Source organism: Leuciscus leuciscus (assembly GCF_965113295.1).
Source record: "Leuciscus leuciscus genome assembly, chromosome: 9".
NCBI lineage: Eukaryota > Metazoa > Chordata > Actinopteri > Cypriniformes > Leuciscidae > Leuciscus > Leuciscus leuciscus.
The window spans coordinates 9,967,998-9,983,000 of NC_138733.1; the positions used below are offsets into that span (position 1 = coordinate 9,967,998).

General features: G+C 38.0%; 2 protein-coding genes across 3 annotated transcripts in view; both read right to left on the minus strand.

The window, feature by feature from the left end:
• Positions 1 to 464: 464 nt before the first annotated feature.
• Positions 465 to 10,604, minus strand: LOC309506305 (SPARC-related modular calcium-binding protein 1-like). The gene is made up of 11 exons (XM_082180111.1): positions 9,882 to 10,604; positions 7,703 to 7,874; positions 7,520 to 7,635; positions 7,262 to 7,361; positions 6,246 to 6,296; positions 6,118 to 6,165; positions 5,767 to 5,847; positions 5,492 to 5,684; positions 5,054 to 5,133; positions 3,447 to 3,540; positions 465 to 1,984 (listed from the first exon to the last, which is right to left on the minus strand). The coding sequence occupies exons 1-11, from the start codon at positions 9,960 to 9,962 to the stop codon at positions 1,738 to 1,740; spliced, it is 1,263 nt and encodes a 420-aa protein (XP_082036237.1). The 5' UTR covers positions 9,963 to 10,604; the 3' UTR covers positions 465 to 1,737.
• Positions 10,605 to 10,737: 133 nt separating this feature from the next.
• actn4 (actinin, alpha 4) overlaps positions 10,738 to 15,003 on the minus strand; it is a 49,689-nt gene continuing 45,423 nt past the window's right edge. For both annotated transcript variants that reach the window (XM_082179960.1, XM_082179959.1), the window contains exons 19-21: positions 14,043 to 14,123; positions 12,988 to 13,146; positions 10,738 to 12,910 (exon numbers count right to left, since the gene is read on the minus strand). In XM_082179960.1, the coding sequence (XP_082036086.1) occupies positions 12,752 to 12,910; positions 12,988 to 13,146; positions 14,043 to 14,123 (399 nt within the window). In that variant the 3' untranslated portion in view covers positions 10,738 to 12,751. The remainder of the gene's footprint in view (positions 12,911 to 12,987; positions 13,147 to 14,042; positions 14,124 to 15,003) is intronic.

Here is a 15,003-nt window from a genome sequence, read left to right on the forward strand (position 1 = left end):
CGAGCACTATATTCACCTTATTCTCAACATAAGTGAGGGCGCGGGCAACTTCCGGTCTCATCCACTTCCGTTTATTTCAGCTGTATAAAAACTGTTGCTGCTTGATATTTGTTATCATATTATTTTAATTCGTAATCATTAACACACTGGTTTGTAGCACTAATTATTTGACTGCATTTTGTTATTTTCCAGACCAGCAGATTTGGAAGTGACCACACAATTAGTCTACAGAAAATAGCATACTTCCGCATTGCTACGTAAGGTGAAACAAACACACTGGAGTCAGTGGGGTGTGATCTGACTGCTGTTGTATAATAAAGGTGGATTAAAACCCTTCTTTACAACTGTCAAGGGTGTTTGGGCCACATTATTATGAATCTTCCATTCACACTCACTCTCATATCCAAGGACTGACTGTAGATTTCACCTTCTCAAGGCCTGTCAGCACTGAAGAAACACGAAACTCAAGAGAAACAGCTTTATTTTGCTTTAATACAAAAGATCTGGGTTACACTTTATTTTTTAAGGTGTGGTTGTTACAGTGTGATTATAGATTTAAGTAGGTAGCTGAGTAATATTAATTAACTACATGTACTTATTAGGGTTAGGGGTTGAAATAAGTTTGGTTTAGTGTTAGTTGCATGTAATTATGCATAATTTATAGTTATTACTGTAGTAACTACATGTAGCTTAAAGTATAAAAATGACACTGCAAAATAAAGTGTTACCAAAATCTGTTACTAAGTAGTACTTTGACATAAAATGAGGTTCAAAATCTGAGATCAGTGAAAATGCGAACTATTTTGTTTGAAAAATTTATTAAAAACATGTAGATTTCTATCAGAATGTAGGTTTTTTTGTGTGTTGCTTTTGTATTACGTTGTATTAGGTCCTAAAATATGGTTATTTCCAGCGTTTAAATGAAAAAAATATTTCTGTAAGAAATTAAGTCATATTTATTTACATTTTATTGTAGTATCATTTATACTATTATAGTTTTTATTTTTATATTTTCATTTCTCATTTTAATTTTAGTTGGAGGTTTAGAAATTTTGTTATGTGTTTTTGTCATTTGTATACATTTTTTTTTTTTTTTTTATATATAGTTTTTATTCATTTTTAGTTATTTTTTGTTGTTGTTGTGTGGTATATGTTTTATCGGTTCTATGTTTTCATTCTTTTATTTATTCTTTCTGTACAGCACTTTGTTTCCACATTGTGGTTTTAAAAGTTAACAAACAAACATGTGAAATGTTGCATTGGCAACAAGCTGAAATAAAACAAGTTAAAGTTTTCTATATTTAATTTTATTTCAGTTAACATTGATCTTATTTCAAGCATTTTTGTATGGTTTTAGTTTCAGTTAACTACAGTAACCCTGGTCATAATACTGAATTGTTACAATGTTCATGTACTGTACTGTGTCCAAACTCACTCTCAGACACTCAGATACACTCACACACACTTGAGAGCTCCAGCGGTCAGAAAGGCTCACCCGTGGATATTTTTACAAAACCAATAACGAGTCCTTTATTTGAAAGGCACAGCGTTTGGACTTGCATAAGTGAAAAGGTCAGAGTGCCGGCGAGAGCTGAAACAGATTCAAAAACCCAGAGTGAAGTGATTGAACGCTGCAGTCACAGACTCAAAGGAGCTGTGGAGAGATGAAGGTCAAACTGATGTCTGAAACCATTTCCAAAGATCCTTCATCCTGCACAATATTTATGGATTTGGGCCTCAAATGCCAAGACAGGAAGTGAGTTCTTGAGAGCTGAGGTGACGGTCTGCGTTACGATCACAGGATTGCATGAATGTCTTGGCACAGCGGCGAGGACGCAGACTTCTGCGAAGCAGGAGCCGTAAGGGACGAGCTTCTCGCTCGCTGAGAACACCATCACCATCTGTGTCCAGCAGCATAAAGTACAGACGGAGAGTGTGAACAGAGGGAGGAGAGGTGGGGACGTGAAGACGGGACTCGGGTGTCCTGAAAGACCAGAAGAATCAGTCAATGATGGAAGCTCTGGATCAACGCCACAGAAATGACAATGTAGAAATACACTGATAACCATTAGAAAGATCAAATTAATGCATGCATAAATTAATGAATGAACATTTTGCGATTTCTCTAAAGCAGTGTAATTTTAGTATTATTTATATACTATTGAATTAGCTTTTATTTTATATTTTTTCAGTTTTAGAAATTTTGTTATGTGCTTATGCAGGGCCTAAAACTTTTTGCCACACCTGAAAATGGCCGGTGACTTAAAATTTACCTGCCATAAATATTTTTTTTTACCTGCCATGAAACTGTTTTTGCAAAAACAGGCCGTAATGACACCAAAATTTTAGATACCATTGAAATTTCACTGTTCTCTATTCTAAAACTACTAGCCCAACTAATTTATATGTAAAACATAAGAGAGTCCGTAATAAAATAAGAACAAATAATAAAATTACAAGCACCAGCACAAATAAATACAATATAACAAAGATGCAAATGAAATAAACAGTGCTTTTCAGGTTTTTCAGGTAGGTCTAACAGTAGTTTTCAGCGACAGAAATTTAATAAAGTGATCAAATGTAAGATAGCACTGCATAGTCTTCACTGTATGAATTAAACATCCTTATTAATGAATCCTTATTAAAGTTACAAAAGTTATTCAGTCAAGAGCAGTGTGATTTTCTTCTTTGTCCTTTTGTTGTTTGATTAACATTAAAAACACAGTAGCAGGAATATTAGGCTGCTGTCACTTTAAGAGTGAATGCACGGATCTAATATACTGATACACATACGTTTACTTTCTCAACTGTTAACGTTCACTTAAGACATGTCTACTAGTATATTCGCTATTTTTGTGCACAATTTTGTGTGAAATTGTCCGCTCAAATGCAAGACATGAAAGAGAGCTCAGTTTAGTATTCACACGCTATCTGAGACCCACTTTCTGGACACTTCAGATGTGTGCGTACAAAACTTTCCAGACACAGCGCGCGAGTAACGAAATGAGCTCATTTCGCGTCTTCTTGCGCTTGAATATTTAAATTGTCAAGGCATAAACTTTCGTGATGATGCAGCGTCGGCCCATCAACTGTCCCCAGCGTCGTTCACATTTTCACACTATGTGAATTTTAGTTTTTTTTTAAGTTTTTTTTTTCTTCGATTTAGCTTTATTTTATATTTATTTCAGTTTTAGTTTCAGTCATTTAAGTATTTCAACTTTCAGTTTGTTACAAGTGCAACATTTGCAATTTTCGTTTACATTTTGGAGGTGTTAGTTTTTCATCTAATATTTTATTCATATTTCAGCTTTATTTCAATTAACAAAAAAGATTTTTAATAGTTTTAGTCAACAATAACAACACTGTTTTAAAAGTGAAGTGTCTGATAACTCAATATCTGCTTGTCTTTATGTCTACTAACTGTAATCGATGTGTGTGTCTCTAACCTGTAAGGAGAAGATGGAGCAACACTTTCCACTTCCTGCTGAAATGCTTCTATTAAACTCCTCAAAAAGTCAGTCTTTCGAACACTGGAACAACCTATACAAACAGACAGATACTGCAAATTAAATTGGTGATATGTATTTTAGAGAGTCAAATAGACTAAGATCTGACCTGTTGGTTGTATTTTAATTTATTGCCATACAAATCAATATTCAACAAACAATACAACAAATTGTAAATGTATAAAATTCATCTTTGAAAAAAGTCTAAACTATGTTGTCTACTACTCTATAAAAGATCATTTAAATGTAGTTGTGATAAAAATGGTAAAAGTTTTGCTTGGTCCATCTTACAACATAAATCATTCAAAGAATGTGCTGATAAAAAAGAATTGTCTAATGATATTAATAATTGGGCTTACCAAAACCATACAAGTTAGTGCTACAATATTGACATTTTGGTGGTTCATTGCCCTTCAATATTTACCTATGGGTCAGTCTACTATAGCCTCTATACAACACCTCATATACACAACTGGATCCTGTCCCTAAAATGCTTTTTCAGAGATCACCTTTAATGCAGTGTGTAAAATAACCGTTTGTGAATGTAAAAGGTCTGCAAAGTTTCAAACTTACAAATGCATTGTCTCCTAAAAGAAATAATTGATTCTGAACTGCTGAAAGGAGTCGTCAGTGATTCCAGTCTCACTTCCAGCTCGAACCTTCATAGGTTTGTAACAGATCTGCATAATGCCATGGTCTTCATTGGCTGTCAGTGAACAGCATCTCCTTTGACCCTCAAACACTGTTGTAGCTGAGACTGGAAGAGTTTGGCTTGTGTTGTTCATGTCAAGACGACGCTGTTTTTTGAGCTGCAAAAGCAAATCCATTTTGCTGCCCTTTAAAAGGATGAGGACTTGCGCTGGAATTGATACGATTTACTGTTCGTATCACTGTGTATCAAGCACTGAGGAAGAGCTGAAAAATCAGATATGGTAATGGTGTTTGGTATCCAACACGCGCTGTAAGTGGTCGAACAATCACAACAGACTGGGCAATCTGACCAATCAGAGCAGAGGAAGCAATCAGGAAGGAGAGTGTGGCAAGCAGGGCGGGGCCGAGAGCCGTGAGAACGGAGCGAGATTGATAATGAGCGTCATCTGCAAGCCTTGGATCTCTCACGGAGGAGCTACGGAAGCATAAAAGGAGGAGCGACGACAGTGAAGGATGAGAGAGGACCAGGCCTGGACTTTTATGTTATGTTTTGTTTATGTGTGTGCGGCAGTCGTCTGTGAGTGGCTGCAGCTTTTACTATCGTTTTGTGTATATTTTGTATTAAAGTGTGTTGAACGTTCGACGGTTCCCGCCTCCTTCTTCCCTGAACAACAAACCTCATTACAGAGGGGTTTAGAGAGAAAATCCTTTATTGAACCAGAAAAGAGCTGATTTTTTTAACCTTGGATGCATGTAAACTTATTGTAGAAGACTCCAAAACAAAATTAGCAACCTTTAAAGTAGCAGAATAGGGGCACTTTAAAAGAGAAGGTATTTATTTAAAATGTATCTTTCCATTCTGCTTGCAATTTATCTAATATATGCTTAGATCTGACCTGAGAGAGGTGTCTCTGTGTAGCTGTTGTTGATGATGATTGTGTTTGTTTCCTGAGAGCTGCAGTCAGGCAGCTGGTTCCTGTACAGAGAAAATAATCATTTTCAGTTTTCTACACTGACTTATACACACACACACACACACACACACACCCACACACACACAAGTTCACTATCTTTGTGGGGACTCTCCATAGACGTAATGGTGTTTATACTGTACAAACTGTATATTCTATTCCCTTACACTAACCCTACCCCTAAACTTACCCATCACACAAAACGTTCTGCATTTTTACATTTTCAAAAAAGTATAATTTAGTATGTTTATTAACCCATTTCCCCTTGACCACTGACTGGTCCCCTACAATGTAATATGTACACATATTACATATTACACATATACACAATGTAATCTGTACACATACACACAAACTCCCAACCTGTCAGAAGTGCCCGGGATGGGCCGTCCCGAGTCCACTCTCACACACCAGCAGTATCCCGTGTCGCTGTGGCACTGAACGGATTTGTACCGCCCATCTGCACTGCATTCTGGGATAAATCGCTCATCTGACCCCTGAATGTCCGCTTCAGCGAGCAAAGACATTCTCTCGTGTTCACAGTTCTTTAGAGAGTCTACAGGAATACACAGTAAGAAACTGAACAAGTTCACTCTTCAAAACACTCAAATGAAGCCTTGATCATCTCTCCTTCTCACCTGTGGGTCGTCTGACCGGACGCTTTCCATTCGGGTCAGAGTTCAATAGGATTGTCACCCAAAATGGAGGCACGGTGGCTCCTGTATTTAAAGTCAGATGGTATCTCAATGGTAACATCTTTATTGTTTATCAATGGTAAAGGGCCTTTACATTTGCCCAAAACAGATTTAAAAAATAAAATAAAAATCCCCTTAAAATTATGAGAAAAAGTAATGCAAAAGAAATGTAACGCATTACCTTCCATAAAAATATTTGCTTGTATTTGAGCTTTAATGATCACAAAATTCATGCAAAAGACTTCAAATATAAGATTTTGATATAAGTCTTGAGTATAAATGCAGTGAAGTCACCTGCAGTCGTCGGCACAAAGCGTGGATCAGGATCAGGAACACCTCGCTCTAAACCCAGAGAGGAACATGTCAGGTATGTCACCTTTATTTCATTATACTGCAGTATTTGTGTATGTGTGTTCTCTCACTCGCTTGTGCTAATTCCACATCGGTTTCCTGAGCAATATCTGACATCTGACCTTCAACACAGATATAGTGAAAAACAGATTGCTTTAGGTTTTGTGAAGAAAATGTGAGTGATGCTTAACCATATAAAACTCGCAGTTCTCTGAGGTTTCTAGAGATGTTTTCACCCCAAAATTCTAAACAAAGCCCAATTCGCAGTGTCTGTATCAGAGTTATTATTGTTAGCTAAAACCATCATGAAATTAAAAAAACATTAACTGAAATAAACTTATTTTGTTTCAGCTATTTGCCAAGGTACTAAAATACATATTATTTTTCCACACAATTATGGTCTAATAACGAGATATGTTGTTAAAACAACATATTTTTATCATTAAAACATATTCTTGTAATAATATTTTAACGACATATCTTGTTATTACAAGAAAATATTACTTTTAACAAGAAAAACAACATTTAGTTATTACGAGAAAATGTCATTTTATCGTCATATTTCGCTATTATTTTATTATTATGAGAAAATATGTTGTTTTAATGAGGAAAATGTCGCTATTATGAGAAAATATGTTGTTTTAATAAGAAAATGTATTGTTTTAATGAGAAAAATATGTTGTTTTAATGAGGAAAATGTCATTATTACAAGAAAATATGTAATTTTAATGATATAGCATCTCGTTATTACGACATAATTGAGTGGAAAAAAATCTAATGTGGCAGCAATGCGCCACCATACTATAAAAGTACAAAAACTATAAAAATGACAAATACACAAAACATTTTTACTAACTAATTGTGCTTCCATCGTAGTTTATTGCACATCTTCTAATCAGATATAAACATAAACCGACTCAATTGAGCGCATACGTTTTTTTAACGCACATTTTTTGAATTTATGCATATCTTGGCACTTCCATCCTGTGTTTTTTGATGGGATATCCCAAAATTCACATAAAACTAATGATACCAAAATAACAGTGTTCTGTCTCACTAGTTCATGCGTCTCACACACAGAACTCACCAGTGCAGTTGGGCCGCAGGTGTAGGACAGAGCTTCCGCTCACAGGTATCCCATCAGCGCTGGAGCACCAGCAAAAACCTGTCTGAGTGTGACACTGCACCTACAGGTCAAAGGTCACGAGAGGTCATGCAGGGGATGGAAACTGATTGGAAAAATGAGCCTCCAAATGAACCAATCACTTACGTTTCTTCTGAGATTATGAATGCAGTTATGAATATCAACTCTGAATTTAGTTGTTGGACTTTAGCATCACAATACCTCTGCATAGGTTCCGTCGGCTTTGCATATTGGGATAAAGATGGCCAAGGAATCGGAACGAGCACTGGCCCGCAGAGCTTGAGAACGAGCCAGCTGACATTTAGAGCTCAACACGTCTGCTGACAAACACAGAACACTTTCAAGACATCGTCCACTGAGAGCAGAAACTCTGTGGTGCTTTACCTGTGCATGTCGACAGTGTGTCCATCCTCAGCTGGCTGTTAATGCACTGGGCACGTTGAAAAGAGCACAGAGATTTATACATTCGTCCGTTGCTGCCACACACTGCTTGACGGCGCCCTCTAGCACAGTCCAGCACACACACTCGAGGCCACTGCTTGTCCAACACCAGCAACTATAATTAGAGAATGGGAGGGGGAATGGCTGAATGTGAAAGGCTAGTCTGTGTAAAAGCTCTCAAAATAGGCAGAAAAAAGGGAAACATGGTGTCTGGCCGAGGAACAGCCGTCTACTGTCGTGAAAAACGCTGGAGGTCCCATGATGCGTAAGGTGATGCAAGACACTTTAGACAGACTAGTGAAAGATTTAGATTTTTGCACTCCCTCAAAGAACAGATTATCATGTTTGAAGCAAGCAAAAAGAGTGCACATTTATATTTTTAATAGCCCCAAATATTAAGAAATTTAATTATCCTGCATTTGGATTTTATATCTTCTGATGTAATTCAATTAGAGAAGGAAAATAAAAGTTTGGTTAAAAAAGCAATCTCAATCTAAATTTTTTGTTTCAATTACAGCAGTAACAATCTTTCTATGACAGATTACATTTTTTATTTTTATTTTTTTGCACTGAACATAGAGATGTAATGTGGGGAAAAGGCAAAACAGTTGCAAAACAATAGCAGAGATTCCATTTAACCATGAATATCCTAAACATCTGTGGCAGTGTTTACTGAATCCATGAATAGAGCAGTCTGTTCATTAATGAAGCCCGAGAGAGAGAGAGAGAGAGAGAGAGAGAGAGAGAGAGAGAGAGAGAGAGAGAGAGAGAGAGAGAGAGAGAGAGAAAGAGAGAGAGAGAGAGAGAGAGAGAGCTTGCAAAATGACTTGCAAATGTTCGCAACACCAGACATCTGTGGTAACATCTCCAGCTCTGATGAGTGTGAACAGATATATTCTATAATATACAGTATAACACAAAATCATTACTGAGAAACCATGAAAACCTTCAGCAGTTTTTTTAAAAGAAAATATATTACACAACATGCCGCAATAAAAATAATATTTATTAAATATCACTACATATTACACACAGTGTAATAATTTATGTATAAAAGGGCAAGACCCTATATGACCCATCAGATTTATATTTTATATACATTGGTTAATTAAAATGTCTATTTCCCCTAATTGTTGTTGTCTTGCACTGCATGATTATTAGTTATAGAGTTGTAGGAACAAGGAAGGACCACTTTTTAGGTCAAATATGATAAATTCTAATATTTCACACAGAGTCAGTCAAGGTATTAAAGTAATACTTCATTTTTGATCTTGATTTGCCAAAGTCATCAGGGTGGAAGCTTTTCCACACCTTCAAAGTCCAGTTTCAAAACGCAACAGAAAATGAAACATTAAAAGTGACATGAACACAGTTGTGCTTAAACCGACTCCTGCCAAGAGTGCAGTAACAAACAGCCGGAGCGAGTAAAGTCAAACATGTCTCTGTTGGAGAACAAGGCAGCACTGTGGACATGAGGCATGTCTAACAATTTTATAACTGTGAATGAAAATAAATACAGTCTTAGTGGCCTCAGGTGGTTGGTTTAGTAATGAATGAGAGATGTGGTGCCACTTTGCTGACAGGTGTGCATATTTTAAATTCAATGCCAATTTGCTTGTCCTTCTATAACATGTGACCCTTTTGAGGATTGAGCTATTTTAAAGAGTAAACATTCTGTATTCTTGTGTACCTTTCAGACAAAAACTCTTTCAGCCTGTTCAGAATTATGTGGCTTGTGCTCAGGCATTTCACATTTCCAGGTGGCATTTTTGCAGGTCAACAGGTGTTATGTTTTGACATGGAAATGTATGTCACAAAGCAATACTATCCACAGAAATCCACCAAACCCTTTTTACTTCAATGGGGCATGTTACATATTTCAACTTTGTGACTTTTTAAGAGTTGATATTTTAAAACAGTGTGACAAGTCCTCATTACATCACATAATTTAATTCTTTAATTTTCTGCAACAATTACTAAATGTAAAAGCTTTTCTGTTAATCTTACTTTTTCAGCAATTTCTCAAAAATCAGCTTGCATCTATAAAAATGTATCACAACTATACATTTTACACATGCAAGCTGAAATCAGGTATTATTTTCGCCTCCAGTCGGGAGTTTACCTGATTTTCGTCCGTCATCTTTACCGAATTTGACAACAGAAAGATGAGAAGTACGCGGCAGGTGAACGTCAACGCCAGCATGATTCCCGCCACAACAGCCCACGTTCTACGATCGGTCGCGCTCTTCCCGCCTGCGTGTGAATTTAAACACAAGGCGCGCGTCCTCGCCAGAGTAACGGCCAGGATAAAGAGGTGGAAGAAAGCAGAAAAATCCCGCGCTTACTCAGGTCGTCATAACAGCCTGACGGTTCGCTCTCAATCCTAAGTTTTTTTCTACGCCGACAAACAAACAGACAGATGATAAAAAAGAAAATAATATAAGCTTTAACACATTAAAACCGTTACATCTTCTTTCACTCATGTTATTTGAAGAGCTGGACACATACTACTGTACCGACTTCACATTTTCACACAGGAACTCCTCCTCAGGACGGCAAGGAGGATGGTAAGTTAGCTCTCTATTGGTTGTAGGCTATTCTTTGAGTCCATAAATTATGTAACAGAGTGGCTGTTTTAATTTTATAAAAGTTTATTCATAGCGCATACAGTATTTAGAGCTTTCTTAAAATAATGTTTAGGCTACCCTACAAATTAAGCTCCATCCACATTTGAGGCATAATGCAGATTACTACAGAAAATTCGTTTTCTTTTATGAGGGAGAAACAGTTACGGTAATACACCAACCCTGTCGGTCACTGCAAGGATCAACCATAGTGTAAAAGATGTTTTGTCACCAATGTTGTTGATAGAACTTGCAGCCTGTTGAAGCTAGAACGCGCTATAATTTATCAGTCAAGTCGAAAATGTAAGCTTTAGTGGGAGGAAATCTCAAGCAAGCAGGGACACAGACAAATAATTCAAAGTGGTAATATTTTATAAGGAAACTTTATGTGTGCATGTGAAATTCACTTTTCATCTGAGACAGAAAGCAGTTTTGCAAATTTCCAGTACAGCAGATAACGTTTGATATTAAAGAGTACAAAAGAAAAAAAAATCAGAATTCCAAATGCTTTTATTCAACTTTGCAGATGTAAGAGCAGGCTTTTGTTCCAAGTCTGTTCAAATCTTCTGAAGCCCTCGACCCAACCCTATTCCCTCCCTCTACCCTTAATTTGTTCTCACTTGAATTCAACACTTTCGATTGCAAATCACCCCCGCCATTCCTTACAGAGAGCGTGGTTTGTATTGGATACATGATTGCATAGATTTTTTTAAACAGTAATTTAATTTTAATTAAGACATAATGGAATGTTCATTAAGACTTCAGCTCTACCACTCCTTCCCCTCAACCTCCAGAGCTGTAAATTGGGTCCCTGCCCCTCCCTGTAGAAAGAGAAAAACTAGTGTACAACAAAAGAAAAGAAAAAATGAGTGGGAGAAAGAGCAACCTGCAACTACCAGGCACATTTGTACTTATTTCTGACTATATATAATTCTCCTTTCGACTGTTGATTCAGCAGCTGTGTGGTCATAGGCTCTAGTGGAGGGGTCACTACAAGGCTATGCTGGTCACATCACCACTGAAGCTCTTACATGGACATTCAGTAATATTTGAAAAACAATTAGAGATGGATGCCAGATGGACATTAGTTACAGTTAATAAATCCTTAAGGAACATGTCTATTTGAGTCTGGGAGTCAATAAGAGAACGCTGTATAGTTAATTGGGGGAAGGGACTGGGTATTTTTTGTGGATTGATTCTTCAACCCCTCAAAAAGAAACACAGACCTGTAGCTACTCAAACCTGCTTACAGTACTTCGCAGGGGTGAAACTGCTCATTTTATAATCTTTGCTTATGACCTGAAGTGCTGTGTGACTGCCCCATGGTATTCCGGCAATTCTGTGTACTGGAAAATAAGTATGTACAGCGTAGAATCCCACCAACTCAAAATTGCTGGAGAGGAGAGAAATAAAATGGGAGGAATAAGCTGAGGTTAGATTTTTAAAGAGTTCCATCGATCCAGCAAAATGGGTTAAGAGGGCATGTCACAAATTCCCTAACAATACACTTGTTGAGTCATTCTGTCCATTTTCCTACAATATACAGCCTCACTATATGCCAAATAACATATTCCAACCCCAAACCAAACCTCCCACCCCACCAACTCTAGCAAGAAAACAACAAAATTAAAACAAAGAAAAATAGCATGTTAACTGAAAAAGCTTGTGCCCTCCCCACCGGGGTAGAGGGTGCAGGTTAAGTGTCTAGGAATGGACTGAAACCAAAGCGGATTCTTTAAGCTCTTTTTAGTTCCATTCCAGAACAAACTAATAGTTTTAATTCATATTTTTCTCATTTAATTAACCCAAAGGCTCAACATTAACTGTCTTTACAGGTTACTGCTGGTGAGAAATCACTTAAAAGCTAGAAAAAAAAAATTCAGTCCTTTCAATTTATACATTGTGATTTTAAGAGGAAACGGAAGAAGATTAAAGAACCTGAGCTGTAGCTACAGTCCAAAGCCACACAACCTCTCTTCCCTTGACACTGAACCTGCATCTTAAACTTCTTTCCTTCTATCCTACAACTTTCCTTAAGCTCTCCATGACTGACATGTTTTACACACAGAATCAAAAGGTCATCCCTCAATGCGTGGCAAGCTTCATCAACAGTTATTCGCTCTTCCCATAATGCCATGGTAACCCCCTTCCCCCAAACATCTATCCCCCCCCTCCCCATCAGGTGTGCTATGAAGTCCCGTTTCCAACACTCTTAAATATCTTCCTCAGGAGCACTGATCTCTTTAAGGACTGGATGGTTGAGAGAAAGACAGATGCGGCTCTATCCGGCGCTCTCATCTATCTAGTCTGTGGGAAGATCAGCACTAATGCAGGAGAGAGAGCTGCTCTGGAGTTCTGGAGTTGGTGCTTAGAGGTCGCTCTCCCCGTACAGGGCGGTGGAGAAGGACATGTAGTCAAGAGCACCCGGCACTGCGTCAGGGCCGGCGTACGGTGCCATGCGGGCAATGCAATACTCCGCCTGGTCAGGAGGAAGCTCACGCCTCAACTCCTCAGCTGTGATGTAGTTCTGAAAAGAAGAGGAGACGGGGTTAGATAGGTTGAAGTCTCATACAACGAAAACTTTGGACACCCTGACATTCTTACCTTGTCTCCGGCTAGGATCTTAAATGAGGCGATGACCTGGTCTGCGGTGTCTGTGTCGGTTGTTTCCCTTGACATGAAGTCGATGAAGGCCTGGAAGGTCACTGCTCCACTGTTGTTGGGGTCAACAATGCCCATAATACGAGCAAATTCAGCTTCACCCTGAGGAACAGAGGCTAGAGATTAACCCAGATAAACTCTCCTGGTTGAGAGTCCTGACCTTAAGTAACATTTTTAGACAGTCTTTAATTTGAAGCAAATGACAAAGAAGCTGTGAGACATAGAAGTACAGTCGGTTCAATGCAATTTAAGACGACTTTTGTGTTGTCACCTGAATTTTTAACACCAAAGCATATAGCAGTACAACCCATTGAACACTGACTTTGTCCCCATTTTCATTTGTGTCAAGCTAAATATTACATCAGCCTTGGTCTATTAGAATCTATTCAATTATCACTTAAGAGAACTTAACTTAAAATATAGGTAAAACATAAAAAGTAACCAATGATACCAGACAAAACAGATACATTTTTAACAGCAAGCAAAAGCAGGACTTCAGGAGAAACTGAGATTGAGAAAGGAGATAGCAGTACCAGGCTGTTCCCAGTGGAAATGAGCAGAGCGCGGAAATCGTCGCTGTCCATTATCCCCGTGCGCTTCTACAGTTCGCAAAGGGAAGGATGAGAAAAGAAACAGAAAGGAAGCATGTGGAAAGCAGAGGATTTGGGGAGATGAAGAGGATGTACGCAAACAAACGCAAAGGTAACAGAGGGTTTGATGGAGGAATCAGAGTGAGTTTGTAGATGGGTAAGGTGGTAAAAGATGGCAAGGACAGGTAAAAAAAAAAGAAAACAGAAGAAAACAAAGAGGAAGCAGTGAGAAACATTAAAAATTAAATAAAAGCAAAGACCTTAGCTGACCTACAGAGGGCATCTTTTCAAGCAGCAGCACAACAGGTGAGTGAGGGAGTTAGTGAGTGATGGAATAAATGAGTGGCGTGGCGCAAATACACACACAGATGGCAGCAATCAGAACTCCTTCTCTTGCTGTGCTCATACCTGTTTGTCGGTTTCTACGTCGTAACCCAGACTGATCAAACAAGCCTTGAACTCCTCAGCCTGTAAGACACCACTGTGGTCCTGTGGTAGCCAATCGCGCAAGGGGCCACAGTGGATGGAACAATCAGAACATGCAGATGAGGATTGATGATACCGATTCACAATGACAGCATGTGTGGGATGAAGGCAGTGGCATGACAAAAAAAAGATGGAGACAAAACATTGTGGATGTCAGACACATGGCCAATGGTAAACAAATCACATGACTAATGAAAACATACAGTGACATGTGAGTGACCCAATTCTCATGAATGTCAGACAGAACATTCAGCTTGTGATATTAGAGAGCCATTATGAAAGCACTATATCAGTTTTCTCCTTTACCTTGGCTAAATGTCTCCACTCTAGCATAAAAAACCCTCATTACTTAAAATCCACTAGACTATATTTACATATTGGCTACAGGTGGCACAATTCAGGTCAGAGGTGTTTGACGCACAGTATATTTCAGATGTTTTCCCTCCCATTAGTGCCAGAATGAGTGGAGAAAATGGAGCATATATTAAAACAAGTCCAACCAAAACTTTAAACTGAGGTCTATTTTTATCATGCAATCAATCACCCTGAAATTAAACACAGCCTTGACATAAGCAGCATATACTAAACCTTCCATATTCTTCTTTATATGGACACTGTAATCCTCTGCTATGTCATGTGCATTTTCAATGGCCTGGTGCTAAGATCTTTTTGCTAACAGAGTTGCATAAACACAAGCCCTATGCATATTAAAGGGATATTTCACTCAAAAATGATCACCATCTTATTTCAAAACGTATGACTTTCTTTGTTCTGTAGAAAACAAAATGTTAGCCTCTCAATTCTCATTTACAGTCATGGAGAATAAAGACGCATCTTGTCAGGTTTGACATCAGTGATGCACAAACGCGATAGGTTTTTGTGT